The sequence below is a fragment of the Macaca mulatta genome, chromosome 19 (assembly GCF_049350105.2).
Source record: "Macaca mulatta isolate MMU2019108-1 chromosome 19, T2T-MMU8v2.0, whole genome shotgun sequence".
In the NCBI taxonomy this organism is placed as follows: Eukaryota; Metazoa; Chordata; class Mammalia; order Primates; family Cercopithecidae; genus Macaca; species Macaca mulatta.
Genome location: NC_133424.1, coordinates 69,326,276 through 69,342,647, shown reverse-complemented (window position 1 = coordinate 69,342,647; position 16,372 = coordinate 69,326,276). Strand labels below are relative to the sequence as shown.

The 16,372-nt window shown below is 45.1% G+C and overlaps 1 protein-coding gene across 2 annotated transcripts; it reads right to left on the bottom strand.

Annotated features, from left to right (window-relative positions):
* Positions 1-407: 407 nt before the first annotated feature.
* Positions 408-14,917, bottom strand: USP29 (ubiquitin specific peptidase 29). Of its 2 annotated transcripts, none has more exons than XM_077980018.1 (4): positions 14,783-14,917; positions 11,927-12,078; positions 10,233-10,327; positions 408-3,644 (listed from the first exon to the last, which is right to left on the bottom strand). In XM_077980018.1, exon 4 carries the CDS (start codon positions 3,626-3,628, stop codon positions 890-892), a length of 2,739 nt encoding a protein of 912 aa, XP_077836144.1. In that variant the 5' UTR covers positions 3,629-3,644; positions 10,233-10,327; positions 11,927-12,078; positions 14,783-14,917; the 3' UTR covers positions 408-889. The 2 variants fall into 2 exon arrangements, with proteins under 2 accessions (XP_077836144.1, XP_014980573.2); XM_015125087.3 differs by lacking the exon at positions 14,783-14,917 and adding an exon at positions 13,776-14,019 and having other exon boundaries at positions 10,233-10,333.
* Positions 14,918-16,372: the final 1,455 nt, after the last annotated feature.

Sequence of the window (16,372 nt, the reverse complement as noted above, 5' to 3'; positions counted from 1 at the left end):
ATTACAGGTGTGAGCCACTGTGCCTGGCTGCTAAATTACTTTTTGTAGAGACAGGGTCTTGATATATTGCCCAGGCTGACTTTGAACTCGTCTGCTCAAGCAGTCCTTCCACCTTGGCCTCCCAAAGTGCTGGGATGACAGGCATGAGTGACAGTGCCCAGCCAGTTGGCCATGCTTTTTCTCTCACTGTCCGCCTGAGGATATGCTGCAGCACTCTCTAAGTTCCCCTCATAAATGCTCCGGACAGATCCCTCTGGTGTTTAGTGCTTCTTTCTTTGGAATCGCAACTGGCCTGATCTCAGAATGGTTTTGGGCACTCTCTTGTTGGAATTTCCCTGCTGCCACTTTTGGAGTGACTCTTACCTAGTCTTAGGTTCAGTGGGACAAAATAAAGGGAACGCAAAAAATCCAGTGAAAATCATTTATCTAACATAAACAATCCATATCAACAGTAGCAAAATACACCAAGATACTCCACACATTACCAGTGTTCTTCCAACTCTCATGAGCACTAGCATCTCCATCCGATTGCTGGCTCACACCTCCTGTTTCTGAGTCAGTTGGTCTGGAGGGGGCCCAAGAATTTGCTTTTCTAATCAGTCCCTAGCTGCTGCTGTTGCCGGTGGGAGAACAACATTTTGAAAACCATTGTGTCAACACATGAAGAGCACCATTCTAATCTTGTAGGGAAAATATGCATATGCACCTGAGTTCTGGGATCTAGGTGTCTGAAGCAGTTAAAATAGATATACCCCAAAATAAGTGTTTTTCATTGAGCTTTCATCCTGAGATACTTGTTCCTTCATTCTGAGTGAAGTACAGGATTCTTCTTGCAAGGATGAAGTGAGGCCGAGTGAGTTTGCCAAGCAGCTCTGTACAAAGAGTCGTCTTATTCCCCCTGAGGGATCACTCCTGCCTGTGTGCTAAGTAGCCGAGAGTTCTCTGCCTTTCTTAAAAGCTCCTCAAAAATCCCATTGTGCATGTAGAAGAAGATATACCCAGAGTGAAGCCTCGCCTCCTGCATTTTGGTCTCTGAGATTTCTGATACACGTAGATCGTTGTATGTGAACCAGGCCTGCTTCTGAAAGTCATACACATCGCTGATGTAATGGCCTGAATTTGGGGAGCTCCCAATGTGGCTGACAACACTGATGAGTCTGTAGGCCTGGAGAGGATCCCCCATCTTCACGTTTCTTGTCAGTTCCTTGGCTTCACCTCTTGTGTTCTCTGTATCTAAAATGTTTTTGTTTCCTGGGTTATCACAACCCAATGCCTCGAGGTGGTTCAGGTCAGCCTGCTGAAGTCTTAATTCTGTAGACTGACTGGGGGTCTCCTCTGCATGTTCCTGGGCATCCAGTTTCCTAACACCTGGAGGTGGTGCCTGCTGAAGAAATTCCTCTATGATGCTCTCCTCAAAACACTGCTGGAACTGTTCAGTCATTCCTTGAGATCCTTCTGGAATCCTGTTTTCTTTACACTCATAAAAGCCATTGGTAGACTCCATGACACTGTCAAAATCAAACTCTACGAATGTATTGGTTTTCTCATACTTCTGAAGTTCTGGATGTTGAGGCACTTCTTGAAGATGAACCTCGACAAGCCTTGTGTCTGGGCTGCTGATCGGCTTCCCTCCATCTTCACATATCACAGGAAGAGAAATGTCTTCCTGGTCCATCAGTGAGTCAGCCACTGGAAGCTCCTGTTCACTTATTGCCCTATCTCTAAAGTGGACCAATTCTGACTCTAGTGCAGAACCATTTTCCAGGTCTCCCTGATGCTGCTCTTGGCTTTCTTCTCCACAGTCTCTCTGGGATCTTTGTAGGTCGGCATTCTTCTCTGGTTCAACGGGTAGAACCAGGGAATCACTGGATTCTGAGGTCAGCTTCATTGATGGTGTCAATGGGCTGGTGATCTCAGAAATCATCTCCTGAGAGACTTCCAGGACTTCACATTTCCCAACAGGTGCATTACTGCTCAAGGGAAGAGGTGGTTTGGTGCTTTCATTGCAATAAGAAGATAAGCTTAAATATTTGGGAATATAAACTTGCTCGTTATTCTTCACCAGCAACCAAGCATTGTTGAAGCTATAGCGTTTCAGATGAACGATAAGGACCCTGGAGAGCCTACTAAATGTATGCCTTGCAACACAACTCTTGTGCTTACACATCTCACAGTTATACTCAAGCTCTTCTTCTCTAAAGAAAAGATCTAAAGAATTCTGAATGGACAAAGGAAGTGGTTTTGTTTCTTGGTGCAGGTTGATGGAGAGATAATTGTTAGGTTCTACCTTGAGAACCGCATGACCACAGGCTTTACAGACAATGGAGAGCTGCAATTCAAACTCAAAATTAGCAACAACAGGACAAACAAACACTTTGGTGGCAGCACTACCAACATGCATTTGTGGAGATGAATTTTCATCCCCGCATTTTTTCCCAGTATTCAAAATGGCATTTAAGTTCTCCATGTCTTCTTTCAGCTGGTCTAAACACTGACCTAAAAACTCATGCGCATCATTCTGCATGTTGCCAGAAAATATTTCTGCAACTGCTGAAATGACTTTTTTAACATTCCCAAGTAATTCTCTCTTGATCTCTGTACTACAGAAATCTTTCAAAGCAAGCAGCTGGGTCAAGGTCATAATAAGAGCCTCAAAGGGAATATATTCCCATGGGACATCTTGAGTGAGTAAGTCATCAGCAAAAGACGGAATTGCAAACAGCGATTGTAAAATTGCATTCATGTAACAGGTGTTTCCCAAATTGGGGAACCCTTGCTGCAGTTGCTCTGAATGAGAGTCAAGAGGCACCTGGGCTTCGTTGCATCTCGGGTCATCCTGGCTGTGCGCTGGTTCTAATGGAAATGTCAAACCATTTTTGGCATCGAGAGTCTGGGTTGCAAGAACAGTCTCATCTAGGTTAGGATGTCCATTAGAGTTGGTCTTGAATGAAGGCCCGAGTTTCAAATCGCTAGCTTTTTCTAAATCCTCTAAACTTGATGGGTTCTTCCTATTGCTTTGTATATATTTCAAGGAATCTGTCTTATATTTCTTGTTTGGTACAGGGTTATGTTCCTTCAGAATGTCCTCATTCATCTGTAGACCAGATGCTAGTGGGTTTTTCTCCTTCCCACCTTGATTTTCTAATAACCCTTTTTTCACATGTGTTGGTGATTTTGACATAAACAAAGGCATCTTCTGATAACTTGGCTTGTTACAAATCCCGTAAAATGAAGTTTTGTCAATTTCCTTCAGCACATTCCTGCTTTCAAACACACTCCAATCATCATCAGGTTTCACGGGTTGCTGAAATTTGTTTTGATGTATTATGTCCAGGAACATATTCAACTGTTTAGCATCTCTGTAGGATAATTTGTCAATAAACAAGAACACATTGTTTTTCAAAGTTAAACGCAGGTGACTTTGTCTTTTTTTACAATGTCTAAGGACCACACTTCTAATGTTATTACTCAGCTGAAAAATTCTTATAAATTTTCCAGATTTGAAAGTGACCACCAGTTTAATTTCCTTTTTTCTTTGCACTGTTTCAATGAGAGCTTCTTTCAACTTAGTCATCCCAGTCCTCTGGCTCCAAATCTGGATGAATCCACGTACCTTTAGAGATATCATCCTTTCTTTATGTAACCTAAAGAAGAAAAGCACACATGCATTTTAACCAAAAATATATTAACAGTTATATTTTATGAAAAACCTCATCCACATATAATAATGATTTATTTTTCGTCTTCTTATGCTCTAAGTAAAACACTCTTTTGGGGAACTGCTCGTATTCTGAAGCTACGCCAGTTCTGTAGAAGACATAGACTGAGGGCACACACTCTTTCAAGGGAGCTGTTAGACGAGAAAGAAGATACAAATGGCCAACAGAGAGATGAACAGCTGTTCAACATCACTGCTCATCGAGAAAATACAAATTTGGTTGGACATGGTGGCTCATGCCTGTAATCCTAGCACTCTGGGAGGCCAAGGTGGAAGGATCACTTGAGGCCAGAAGTTCAAAACCAGCATGGCAACATAGGGAGACCTCATCGCTACATAAACTTTTTTAAATTTAAAAAAGGGGAGGGGCCAAGATGGCCAAATAGGAACAGCTCCGGTCTCAGCTCCCAGCAAGACCAACGCAGAAGGGGGGCGACTTCTGCGTTTCCAACTGCGGTACCCGGTTCATCTCACTGGGACTGGTTAGGCAGCGGGTGCAACCCACAGAGGGTGAGCAGAAGCAGGGTGGGGCATTGCCTCACCTGGGACGTGCAAGGAGCCGGGGACCTCCCTCCCCCAGCCAAGGGAAGCCGTGAGGAACTGTGCTACTTGGCCCGGATACTACGCTTTTCCCACGGTTTTTGCAATCTGCAGATCAGGAGATTCCCTTGTGTACCTACACCACCAGGGCCCTGGGTTTCAAGCACAAAACTGGCCAGTTGTTTGGGCAGACACCGAGCTAGCTGCAGGAGTTTTTTTTTTTTTTTTTGTACCCCAGTGGTGCCTGAAACCCCAGTGAGACAGAACCATTCACTCCCCTGGAAAGGGGACTGAAGCCAGGGGTCCAAGTGGTCTCACTCAGCAGGTCCCACTCCCACAGAGCCCAGCAAGCTAAGAACCGCTGGCTTGAAACTCTGCCAGTGCAGCAGTCTGAAGTTGACCTGGAATGATGGAGCTTGGTTGGGGGAGGGGCATCCGTGATTATTGAGGCTTTAGTAGACACTTTTCCCTGGACAGTACTAAGGAGGGTGAGAGGTTTGGACTGGGCAAAATTCACCACAGCGTGGCAAAGCAGCTGTGGCCAGACTGCTTCTCTAGATTCCTACTCACTGGGCGGGACATCTCTGAAGGAAGGGTAACAGTCCCAGTCAGGGGCTTACAGATAAAATCCCCATCTCCCTGGGATAGAGCAGCTGGGGAAGGGGTGGCTGTGGGCACACAGCTTCAGCAGATTTAATCTTTCCCACCTGGTGGCTCTGAAGAGAGCAACTGATCCTGATAAGAGGGATTTCCCAGCACAACAGCTCTGCTAAGGGACAGGCTGCCTCCTCAAGAGGGGCCCTGATGCCCGTGCCTCCTAACTGGGAAGACACCTCCCAACAGGGGTTGACAGACACCTCACACAGGAGAGCTCTGGCTGGCATCAGGCTGGTGCCCCTCTGGGACAAAGCTTCCAGAGGAAGGAACAGGCAGCAATCTTTGCTGTTCTGCAGCCTCCACTGGTGATGCCCAAGTGTACAGAGTCTGGAGTGGACCCCCAGCAAACTGCAGCAGACCTGCAGAAGAGGGGCCTGACTGTTAGAAGAGAAACTAACAAACAGAAAGCAACAACATCATGAACAAAAAAGACCCCCACACAATAACCCCATCCAAAGGTCATCAGCCTCAAAGATCAACGGTAGATAAATCCACGAAGATGAGGAAAAACCAGCACAAAAACGCTGAAAAATCCAAAAAACAGAATGTCTCTTCTCCAAATGATCGCCAATTCCTCTCCAAGGAGGGCACAAAACTGGATGGAGAATGAGATTGACGAATTGATAGAAGTAGGCTTCAGAAGGTGGGTAATAACAAACTCCTCTGAGCTAAAGGAGCATGTTCTAACCCAATGCAAGGAAGCTAAGAACCTTGATAAAATGCTACAGGAATTGTTAATTAGAATAACCAGTTTAGAGAGGAACATAAATGACCTATGGAGCTGAAAAACACAGCAAGAGAACTTTGTGAAGCATACACAAGTATCAATAGCCAAATCGATCAAGTGGAAGAAAGGATATCAGAGACTGAAGATCAACTTAATGAAATAAAGCATGAAGACAAGACTAGAGGAAAAAAAACGAAAAGGAATGAACAAAGGCTCCAAGAAATATGGGACTACGTGAAAAGACCAAACCTACGTTTCACTGGTGTACCTGAAAGTGACGGGGAGAAGGGAACCAAGTTGGAAAACACACTTCAGGATGTTATCCAGGAGAACTTCCCCAACATAGCAAGACAGGCCAACATTCAAATTCAGGAAATACAGAGAATATCACAAAGATACTCCTTGAGAAGAGCAACCGTAAGACACATAATCATCAGATTCTCCAAGGTTGAAACAAAGGAAAAAAATGTTAAGAGCAGCCAGAGAGAAAGGTCAGGTTACCTACAAAGGGAAGCCCATCAGGTTAATAGTGGATTGCTGCAGAAACCCTACAGGCCAGAAGAGAGTGGGGGCCAATATTCAACATTCTTAAAGAATTTTCAACCCTGAATTTCACATCCAGCCAAACTAAGCTTCATAAGTGAAGAAGAAATAAAATCCTCTACAGACAAGCAAATGCTGAGGGATTTTGTCACCACCAGGCCTGCCTTACAAGAGCTCCTGGAGGAAGCACTAAATATGGAAAGGAAAGCTGGTACCAGCCACTGCAAAAACACACCAAAATATAAAGACCAATGGGACAGAAGAAACTGCATCAACTAATGTGCAAAATAACCAGCTAGCATCACGACGACAGGATCAAATTCACACATAACAATCTTAACCTTAAATGTAAATGGGCTAAATGCCTCCAATTAAAAGATACACACTGGCAAATTGGATAAAGAGTCAGGACTCATTGGTGTGCTATATTCAGGAGATCTGTCTCATGTGCAAAGACACACATAGGCTCAAAATAAAGGGATGGAGGAATATTTGCCAAGCAAATGGAAAGAAAAAAAAAAAAAAAAAAAGAGGAGGGGCTGCAATCCTTGTCTCTGATAAAACAGACTTTAAACCAACCAAGATAAAAAAGACAGAGGGGCATTACATAATGGTAAAGGGATCAATGCAACAAGAAGAGCTAACTATCCTAAATATATATGCACCCAATACAGGAGTATCCAGATTCATACAGCAAGTTCTCAGAGACCTACAAAGAGGCTTAGACTCCCACACGATAATAGTGGGAGACTTTAACATCCCACTGTCAATATTAGACAGATCAATGAGACAGAAAATTAGCCAGGATATTCAGGACTTAAACTCAGCTCTGGACCAAGCGGATCTAATAGACATCTACATAACTCTCCACCCTAAATCAACAGAATATACATTCTTCTCAGCACCACATAGCACTGATTCTAAAATCTACCACATAATTGGAAGTAAAACACCCCTCAGCAAATGCAAAAGAACTGAAGTCATAACAAACAAGCTCTAGGCTGGGTGCGGTGGCTCACGCCTGTGATCCTAGCACTTTGGGAGGCCAAGGCTGGGGGATCACGAGGTCAGGAGATCGAGACCATCCTGGCCAACATGGTGAAACCATCTCTACTAAAAAAATACAAAAAATTAGCTGGGCGTGGTGGCGGGCACCAGTAGTCCCAGCTACTCGGGAGGCTGAGGCAGGAGAATGGCGTGAACCCGGGAGGTGGAGCTTGCAGTGAGCTTGCACGAAATCGTGCCACTACACTCCAGCCTGGGGGACAGAGTGAAACTGTTTCACAAGAAAAAAAAAAAAATTAGTTAATTAAAAAATAAAAGCTCTCAGACCACAGTGCAATCAAATTAGAACTCAGGATTAAGAAACTCACTAACCCACACAACTACACGGAAATGAACAACCTGACCCTGAATGACTACTGGGTAAATAACGAAATTAAGGCAAAAATAAAGAAGTTCTGTCTGGAAGTGGTGGCTCATACCTGTAATCCCAGCACTTTGGGAGGCTGAGGCAGGTGGATCACTTGAGGTCAGGAGTTCAAGACTAGCCTGGCCAATATGGTGAAACCCCATCTCCACTAAAAACACAAAAATGAGCCAGATGTGGTGGTGCATGCCTGTAATCCCAGCTACTCTGGAGCCTGAGGCAGGAGGATCACTTGAACCTGGGGGGCGGAGCTTGTAGTGAGCCACGATTGTGCTACTGCACTCCTGCCTGAGTGACAGAGTGAAACTCTGTCTCAGAAAAAAAAAAAAAGGAAAAATAAAAATAAAGAAATAAAGAAATTCTTTGAAACCAATGAGAACAAAAGGACAACATACCAGAATCTCTGAGACACATTTAAAGCAGTGTTAAGAAGGACATTTATAGCACTAAATGCCCATATCAGAAAGCTGGAAAGGTCTGAATCAACACCCTAACATCACAATTGAAAGCACTAGGGAAGCAAGAGCAAACAAATTCAAAAGCTAGCAGAAGACAAGAAATAACTAAGATCAGAGCAGAACTGAAGGAGATGGAGACACGAAAACCCTTCAAAAAAATCAATGAATCCAGGAGCTAGATTTTTGAAAAGATTAACAAAATAGATGGTTAGCCAGCCTAATAAAGAAGAAAAGAGAGAAGAATCAAATAGACAATAAAAAATGATAAAGGGGATATCACCACTGATGCCACAGAAATACAAACTACCATCAGAGAATACTACAAACACCTCTGCGCAAATAAACTAGAAAATCTAGAAGAAATGGATAAATTCCTGGACACATGTACCCTCCCAAGACTAAATCACGAAGAAGCCGAACCCCTGAACAGACCAATAACAAGTTCTGAAATTAAGGCAGTAATTAATAGCCTAACAACCAAAAAAAGCCCAGGACCAGATGGATTGACAGCCGAATTCTACCAGACGTACAAAGAGGAGCTGGTACCATTCCTTCTGAAACTATTCCAAACAATAGAAATATAGGGACTCCTCCCTAACTCATTTTATGAGGCCAGGATCATCCTGATACCAAAATCTGACAGAGACACAACAAAATAAGACAATTTCAGGCCAATATCCCTGATAAACATCAATGCAAAAATCCTCAATAAAATACTGGCAAACAGAATCCAGCAGCACATCAAAAAGCTTATCCACCATGATCAAGTCGGCTTCATCCCTGGGATGCAAGGCTGGTTCAACATAAGCAAATCAATAAATGTAATCCAGCATATAAACAGAACTAATGACAAAAACCATATGATTATCTCAATAGATGCAGAAAAGGCCTTCGATAAAATTCAACATCGTTTCATGCTAAAAACTTTCAATAAACTGGGAATTGACGGAACATATCCCAAAATAATAAGAGCTATTTGTGACAAACCCATAGCCAATACCATATTGAATGGGCAAAAACTGGAAGCATTCCCTTTGAAAACCTGCACAAGGGCGGGCACAGTGGCTCACACCTGTAATCCCAGCACTTTAGGAGGCTGAGGTGGGCGGATCACCTGAGGTCAGGAGTTCAAGACCAGCCTGGCCAACATGGTGAAACCGCGTCTCTTCTAAAAAGTACAAAAAGTTAGCCAGGTGTGGTGGCAGGCACCTGTAATATCAGCTACTTGAGGCTGAGGCAGGATAACTGCTTGAACCCCAGAGGCGGAGGTTGCAGTGAGCTGAGATCACGCCACTGCACTCCAGCCTGGGCAACAAGAGTGGAAACTCCGTATCAAAAAAGGAAAATGAAAATTAAAACTATACCTGATGAGTTATCATTCGCTGTCATATTTGGACTGGAGTGGATTGCAGAAGTTGGAAAACATGAAGGAAAACTGGAATACTATTAGGAAGAATTGATGGGGCAGAGAGTAAATGCTGGATATGCAACCAGTAGTGTCAACACAGGGAGTACGGGCCGGGTGTGGTGGCTCATGCCTGTAATCCCAGCACTTTGGGAGGTCGAGGCAGACAGATCACCTGAGGTCAGGAGTTTGAGAGCAGCCTGGCCAACATGGTGAAACCCGGTCTCTACTAAAAATACAAAAATTAGCCGGGCATGGTGGTGGGCGCCTATAGTGCCAGCTACTCGGGAGGCTGAGGCAGGAGAATTGCTTGAACCCTGGAGGTGGAGGTTGCAGTGAGCCAAGATCTCGCCACTGCACTCCAGCCGGGGCAACAGAGTGAGACTCTGTCTCAAGAAAACACAAAACACAAAAAACAAACAAACAAACAAAAAAACAGGGAGTAAGGAAAGGGAGTAAGATGGCGAGTTGTTGTGCTAGCTAATTAGCAATACTGAGGTGGGGAGAGAGACAGAGAAAGGGAATTATGAAGAGTGAAAAAAAAAAAAACATGGAGGAAAAGACATCTCAAAACACAAACAGAGATTTCAGAAAAAATATAAAATATCTCTCTTAATTTGCTCCCTCCCCTTACTCATTTGCCTATTTCTCTCCAGGCAATCAGGAATGCCTACTTGCTTCTAACGTTCCAATTTCAGGAAAAGCAGTGAAATCCCAATGAAACCAACAGAAAAAATTGCCCTTTGCCTACTCACAGTTGTTTCCGAAGAAACTTGAGTCAATTTACGGAAGTTTAAGCTTTGGAGAGCTGTCCATGGTCACACTGCAGGCAGAGCCCTGACTGCCACGGCTGTTACTAGAAAGAAAGAAAAAGGTCAGAGTCCTGAAAATGAGCTTTATTTAAAAAGTCTGCACATAGTCCCAACCATCTTTCGTGTTAATTTATTGCATTATATCTTAGAAACTGGGAAAACCAACCTTCCTCCAAAATCCTTTACGTTAATTCAATCTGGGAGAAAACCTGGTGTGTTAATGGGATTATCTCTAGATGCATTCCTAAAAGCGCCCCTCCCCAATTACACAGATTAGATTAGTATATCAACCAACCTCACATTCATTGGTTTTCTTGGAACTCTGCCACAACCAGACTTTCTAACATTTGTTGCCTGATAAACCCTGTAATTTATGGGTCTCTACCTTAAAGACTAGTTCTGACTTTGCTCACCTAGAACTCTAAGCATCTTTATTTTTTCCTTGTTACAAAGAGGCACTACAGAGAGGATGCACAGAGATCACACATTGTACATTCCAATTTCCAGGATTCCAAGCCTGGCTTCACCACTTACTGCTTTTATAATATGAAGGCTGAAACTCAACGCTCCTGAGTCTTAGTTTCACATAAGTGAAAATGGGGCAGCAATAATAACAGCGACTTCTTAGGATAAGCCATTGGGCTAAAATGGCTCAAAATCATGTCTGCACATAAGTAATTACCATAATTGTCAACATCATATTCCTATTGCTAATTCTAAGAATATATTAAACTACAGGGATGCCTCATATGGAGAAAATTAAGTCTCCATCATGGGAGGAAAGGGAGTTTAGTGACATTTATTACAGGTTTATTGTTTGTTGTACTATATCAGTCTGTATGATTTACATGCCTTAATATAATTTAATTCTGCAAGTGACCATATGATATTCAATTTTATTACATTTAACATAGTAAGAAAACTGAGGTCCAAATACATTATTAATACATTAAGGGACTTTTAGGAGTCAATTCAGCTAAAGAAACAGGGATGTGCAGTTAGAAATGGCTGCAGCTGATGGGTGCCCACATTTCTTCAAGGTAGGGCATGAACTATACTATGCCAAACCCAGCAAACCGTGTGGGAAGCAGAAAATCTTCCATGATTATAATTAATGTGTCCTCCGTTTCCCGAGAGATCCTAACATAATATCTAGAGTGTGAAGAAAAGTCCCTCTATTTCATCCTGTTGCTGCTGATAAATTAGTGCCTCTTTAGGGAAACTTCACCCTCACTGGACCTTAAATTTAATGAAAGGAGGAATCACAAAAATTAGAGTGATCTCTAATTTTAACTCAGCTTTTCCCTGAGCTGAGTTCAAAAGACAGATAGCCTTTATCATTTTCATTTTGAATGCATGCTCTTTTCTGAAGATGCCAGTATCCAATGCCACAGAAAACAGAAAACTATCCCTCAAAATAAAAACCCGGAATCAGGATTTTCTAATTTACAATTCAGCCTCATAAAGGGTAGGAGATGAAATTCCCCTCGTCACAATATCTGACAATATCTTTAGGGCATTAAGTTTAGAAAAACCCTCCTTCCAACACACACACACACACACATACACACACACACACACACACACGCACACACACATCCCATCACCCAAACAAGCAAACCTTGAATGAAACTTACAGTTCGGAGAGCTGTTCTGGGTGAGAGTGGACGATAATTCTTTTTTCAGAAATGAGATCTTGCTATGTTGCCCAGGGTGGTCCCAAACTCCTGGCCTCAAGAGATCCTCCAGCCTCAGCCTTCCAAAGTGCCTGGATTAGACTCCATAGTGCCTGGATGAGAATGGATGAAAGTTGAGTCTGACAGGGATTACGATGTTCCGACCTTTTATTCCCAGGTGGCTCCACCCATATCATGGGTTTTTCCAGGACATACGTTTCTTGATTAACTCATCTCTGTGTAAGAGTTTAAAACATTTGTCTAGAAAAGGCTAGCTAGGTCTACTACATTTCTAGACATTCTACTACATTTCTAGACAAATGTTTTAAACTTTATTTATTTCAATTTGTAAGTTAAAACTTTTATTTAGAAGTCATTGCAAATATACATAAGAATTGCAAGATTAGTAGAAATAACTCATATTCCCTTCACCCAAATTTACCAATTGTGTATATTTTGCCACGTGTCTGCTTTCTCTCTCCCTCTTTTGATGTTTTTTCTTTCTTTCTTTCCATCTATCTATCTATCTATCTATCTATCTATCTATTTTTTAATAAAGACGAGGTCTCGCTATGTTGCCCAGGTCTGGAACTCCTGACCTCCAGTAATCCATCCCTCTCGGCCTCCCAAAGTGCTGGGATTATAGGCGTGAGCCACCGTGCCCAGTTAGATGTTCAAGTCCCTTATATAAAATGATATTATTTTACTCCAATTAATGTTTACCTGTTTTCCTTGTAGTAACCGTCCTTTCTGTTTTACATATATATAAGTATGTATATATTAAACATATATATATCCTACATTTTCAACACGTGTAACAGATGTGGATAGTTTCAAAAAGATCATTTTACGTTCTAGTGGTTACCCTGCTTGACCAGAGTGTACTACTTTTATTTTTCTATTGCAGTGCATTTTCTTTTCTTTTCTTTTTTTTTTGGCGGGGGGCAGAGCAGGCGCGGGGACGGAGTCTCACTCTGTCACCCAGGCTGGAGTTTAATGGCGCAATCTCGGCTCACTGCAGCCTCTGCTTCCCGGGTTCAAGTGATTCTCCTGCCTAAGCAAGTAGCTAGGATTACAGGCGCCCGCCACCACACCTGGCTAATTTTTTGTATTTTTAGTAGAGACGGGGTTTCTCTATGTTGCCCAGACTGGTCTTGAACTCCTGACCTCAGGTGATCCACCTGCCTTGGCCTCCCAAAGTGCTGGAGTTACAGGCGTGAGCCACCGTGCCCGGCCTTTTTTTATTTTTATTTTTGAGACGGAGTCTTTCGCTTTGTTGCCCAGGCTGGAGTGCAGTGATGTGATCTCGGCTCACTGCAACCTCCACCTCCCGGGTTCAAGCAGTTCTGTCTCAGCCTCCCGAGTAGCTGGGATGACAGGCACCGACCATCATGCTCAGCTAATTTTGTGTTTTTAATAGAGACTGGGTTTCACCTTGTTGGTCAGGCTGGTCTCTAACCCCTGACCTCAGGTGATCCACCCGCCTCGGCCTCCCAAAGTGCTGGGATGACAGGAGTGAGCCACCGACCCAGCCCTTTTTTTCTTTTATATACTTTTTGAGACAGGGTCTTGCTCTGTTTCCCAGGCTGGAATGCAGGGGTGTGATCATACCTCACTACAGCCTTGATCCCCGAGGCTCAAGTCATCCTCCAACCTCTGCCTCCCGACTATCTGACACTACAGGCGTGGGGTAATTTTTAAAGTTTTTTGAGACATAGTCTCACTTTGCCGCCCAGGCTGGAGTGCAGTGGCGCGATCTCAGCTAGCTAATTTTTAAATTTTTTGTAGAGATGGGGGGGGAGGGTCTCACTATGTTGCCCAGGCTGGTCTCCAACTCCTGGGCGCAGGCGATCCTCCCGCCTCGGCCTCCCAAAGTGCTGGGATTACAGGCATGAGCCTGGCCAGCATTTTCTGTTTGGATGTTTTTACGTAACCGGAGTCGTCATGATGGAGGTACAGTTCCTTGGACTTCCGGCTCCCGGGCTCTGGAAATCTCAGCTCGGACCCGCCCCTTCCGGCGCCGCCTCCCCCGAGTCTCCCGGCAACATAAGAGTTCCGGGCTCCACACGCTGCGTCTGCGCAGTGCCGGGCTGAGGCCTCCAGAAATGTGGGACTCGGGGCGGGCTCCAGCGTAGCCAGGGAACATGGAGTTGCTGGCCTAGAGCGGGTGGGGCCTAAAGGCGGGAGTTAGGGTTCAGAGAAAACCAGCCCAGGGGCGGGTTCCCTCCGCTACCCATTCAGCCTCAAGCAAGGTGGGGTGTGGTAGGCGGGCTGGTGCCAGAAACTACGCCAGCAATTGTTAGTAACAGTCATCCCCGCCGGGCGCGGTGGCTCACGCCTGTCATCCCAGCACTTTGGAAGGCCGAGGAGGGCGGATCACCTGAGGTCAGGAGTTTGAGACCAGCCTGACCAACGTGGCGAAACCCCGTCTGTACTAAAAATACAAAAATTAGCTGGGCATTGTGGTGCGTGCCTGTAGTCCCGGCTACTCGGGAGGCTGAGGCAGGAGAATCGCTTGAACCCGGGAGGCGGAGGTTGCAGTGAGCCGAGATGGCGCCATTGTACTCCAGCCTGGGCGACAGAGAGAGGCTCTGTCTCAAAACAACAACAACAAAACCCAAAAAACAGTCATCCTCCAGGTAGAAGAGACAGAAAAAAGGGTGCGGAAGAGACTTAAAAGTCTCAGGCCTTCAAGCGTATTTGCCTCAGCCACCCAGGAATCGTGCAGGAAAACTAAAACAACATGGCGACAAGCCCCTCAGTCTTGGGGAAGCGGACGGTTTCCCAGCCGAGCTTTAGGAGGAGGCGCCGCGGGGCCTCACGGGTGACGTCGTCCCCGGGGGTGGTTTGCGCGGAGGGTCGCTTTGGGCGCGCGTAGAGCCGCGCGGCGCCTGGGCCGGCGAATCCCAGGCACAGTCATTTGCGGCCCTGTCCCGGCGCGCGAGGGGCCAAGGCTGGCCGGGGGCTGGGTCCGCGCGGTGGCGACTGCGTCCTGCCATCTTCCATCTCTCCGCCTGAGGCGGTTGCCAGAGTCAGGTCTCCAGGCCGGGCGCTCACACGTCTGTGCCCAGGGAGGCCCCAAGATGCTGGTGAGGCCTCCACCCGGACTGGTGTCCAGGCTCTTGACACTGTCGTGAAAAGGAATTCATGGAGGAGCAGAGCAAAATGTGGAGATTCATTGCGAATCTCCTGAACATACTGAAGAAAGAAAAGTGCAGGCATACCACAGAGCATCACGCCCAACGGGGTTTGGGGCTGCTACCTGTAAATATTTATTTAACCGAGGGGTGAAATATTCATGAAGGTTCTTGAAAAAAGGTAAACATTTCTTGGTACTGTGGTGCCACCCGTTTTTTTTTTGGTTTTTTTTTTGTTTTTGTTTTTGTTTTTTTTTTTTGAGACGGAGTCTCGCTCTGTCGCCCAGGCTGGGGTGCAGTGGCGCGATCTGGGCTCACTGCAAGCTGCGTCTCCTGGGTTCACACCATTCTCCTGCCTCAGCCTCCCAAGTAGCTGGGACTACAGGCACCCGCCACCTCGCCCGGCTAGTTTTTTGTATTTTTTTAGTAGAGACGGGGTTTCACCGTGTTAGCCAGGATGATCTCGATCTCCTGACCTCGTGATCCGCCCGTCTCGGCCTCCCAAAGTGCTGGGATTACAGGCTTGAGCCACCGCGCCCGGCCTACCACCCGTTTTTATACTAAATATGGGTGTTCCCCAGAACTGTCACAGTGGGTGTGTGACTTAGTATGTAAATGAGCACATAATGAGAGGTCCTAGCTGAGACAGGTCAAATCCAGCACCATGTTGGGTCCAGTTGGCTTTAGCCAGCTTGGCCAACACCCTGGTTTTCAGGGTCTTATCCGCCGCTAACTTACGCAGCTGTTTCAACGATTTCCTTTGCTAGTCGTGTGAAACTGTTGCCTGGAATTTTCCGTTCTCCTGAGACCACCTTTATTATTCCTGTCTCAAGGGGCACCCCATTTGTGCCTGTAGGGAGATTGCGTTGCGACCAGGCTTCTGGCTGCTCATGCAGCCTCAGCCAGATGGTTGTGTGGTTGAGTCCTGTGTTCATTCCACAAACATGCAGCAAGGCTGCGTGGGTTCCAGCCCTTCCTACGCACTTCCCTGCTGCATGACACTGGCAAGTTGCTTAAGCTCTCTGTACCCCATTTCCTCCTCAATAAGGCAGGGATGGTGATAGTACTAGTTCCAAAGGATTATTGTGAGAATTAACGTAATACATGAGTTAACATGTATAAAATGCCTAGAACCTTGTCTTTGGATTCCCTCAAATATCCAAGGTGTTTGTACACTAAAGGAAGACACCCAACTTAATTTTGGATCTACAGACCTTGCATTATCTGCAAAATACCACTGGCTTCTTGACACTGAAGTTATACAAATGTG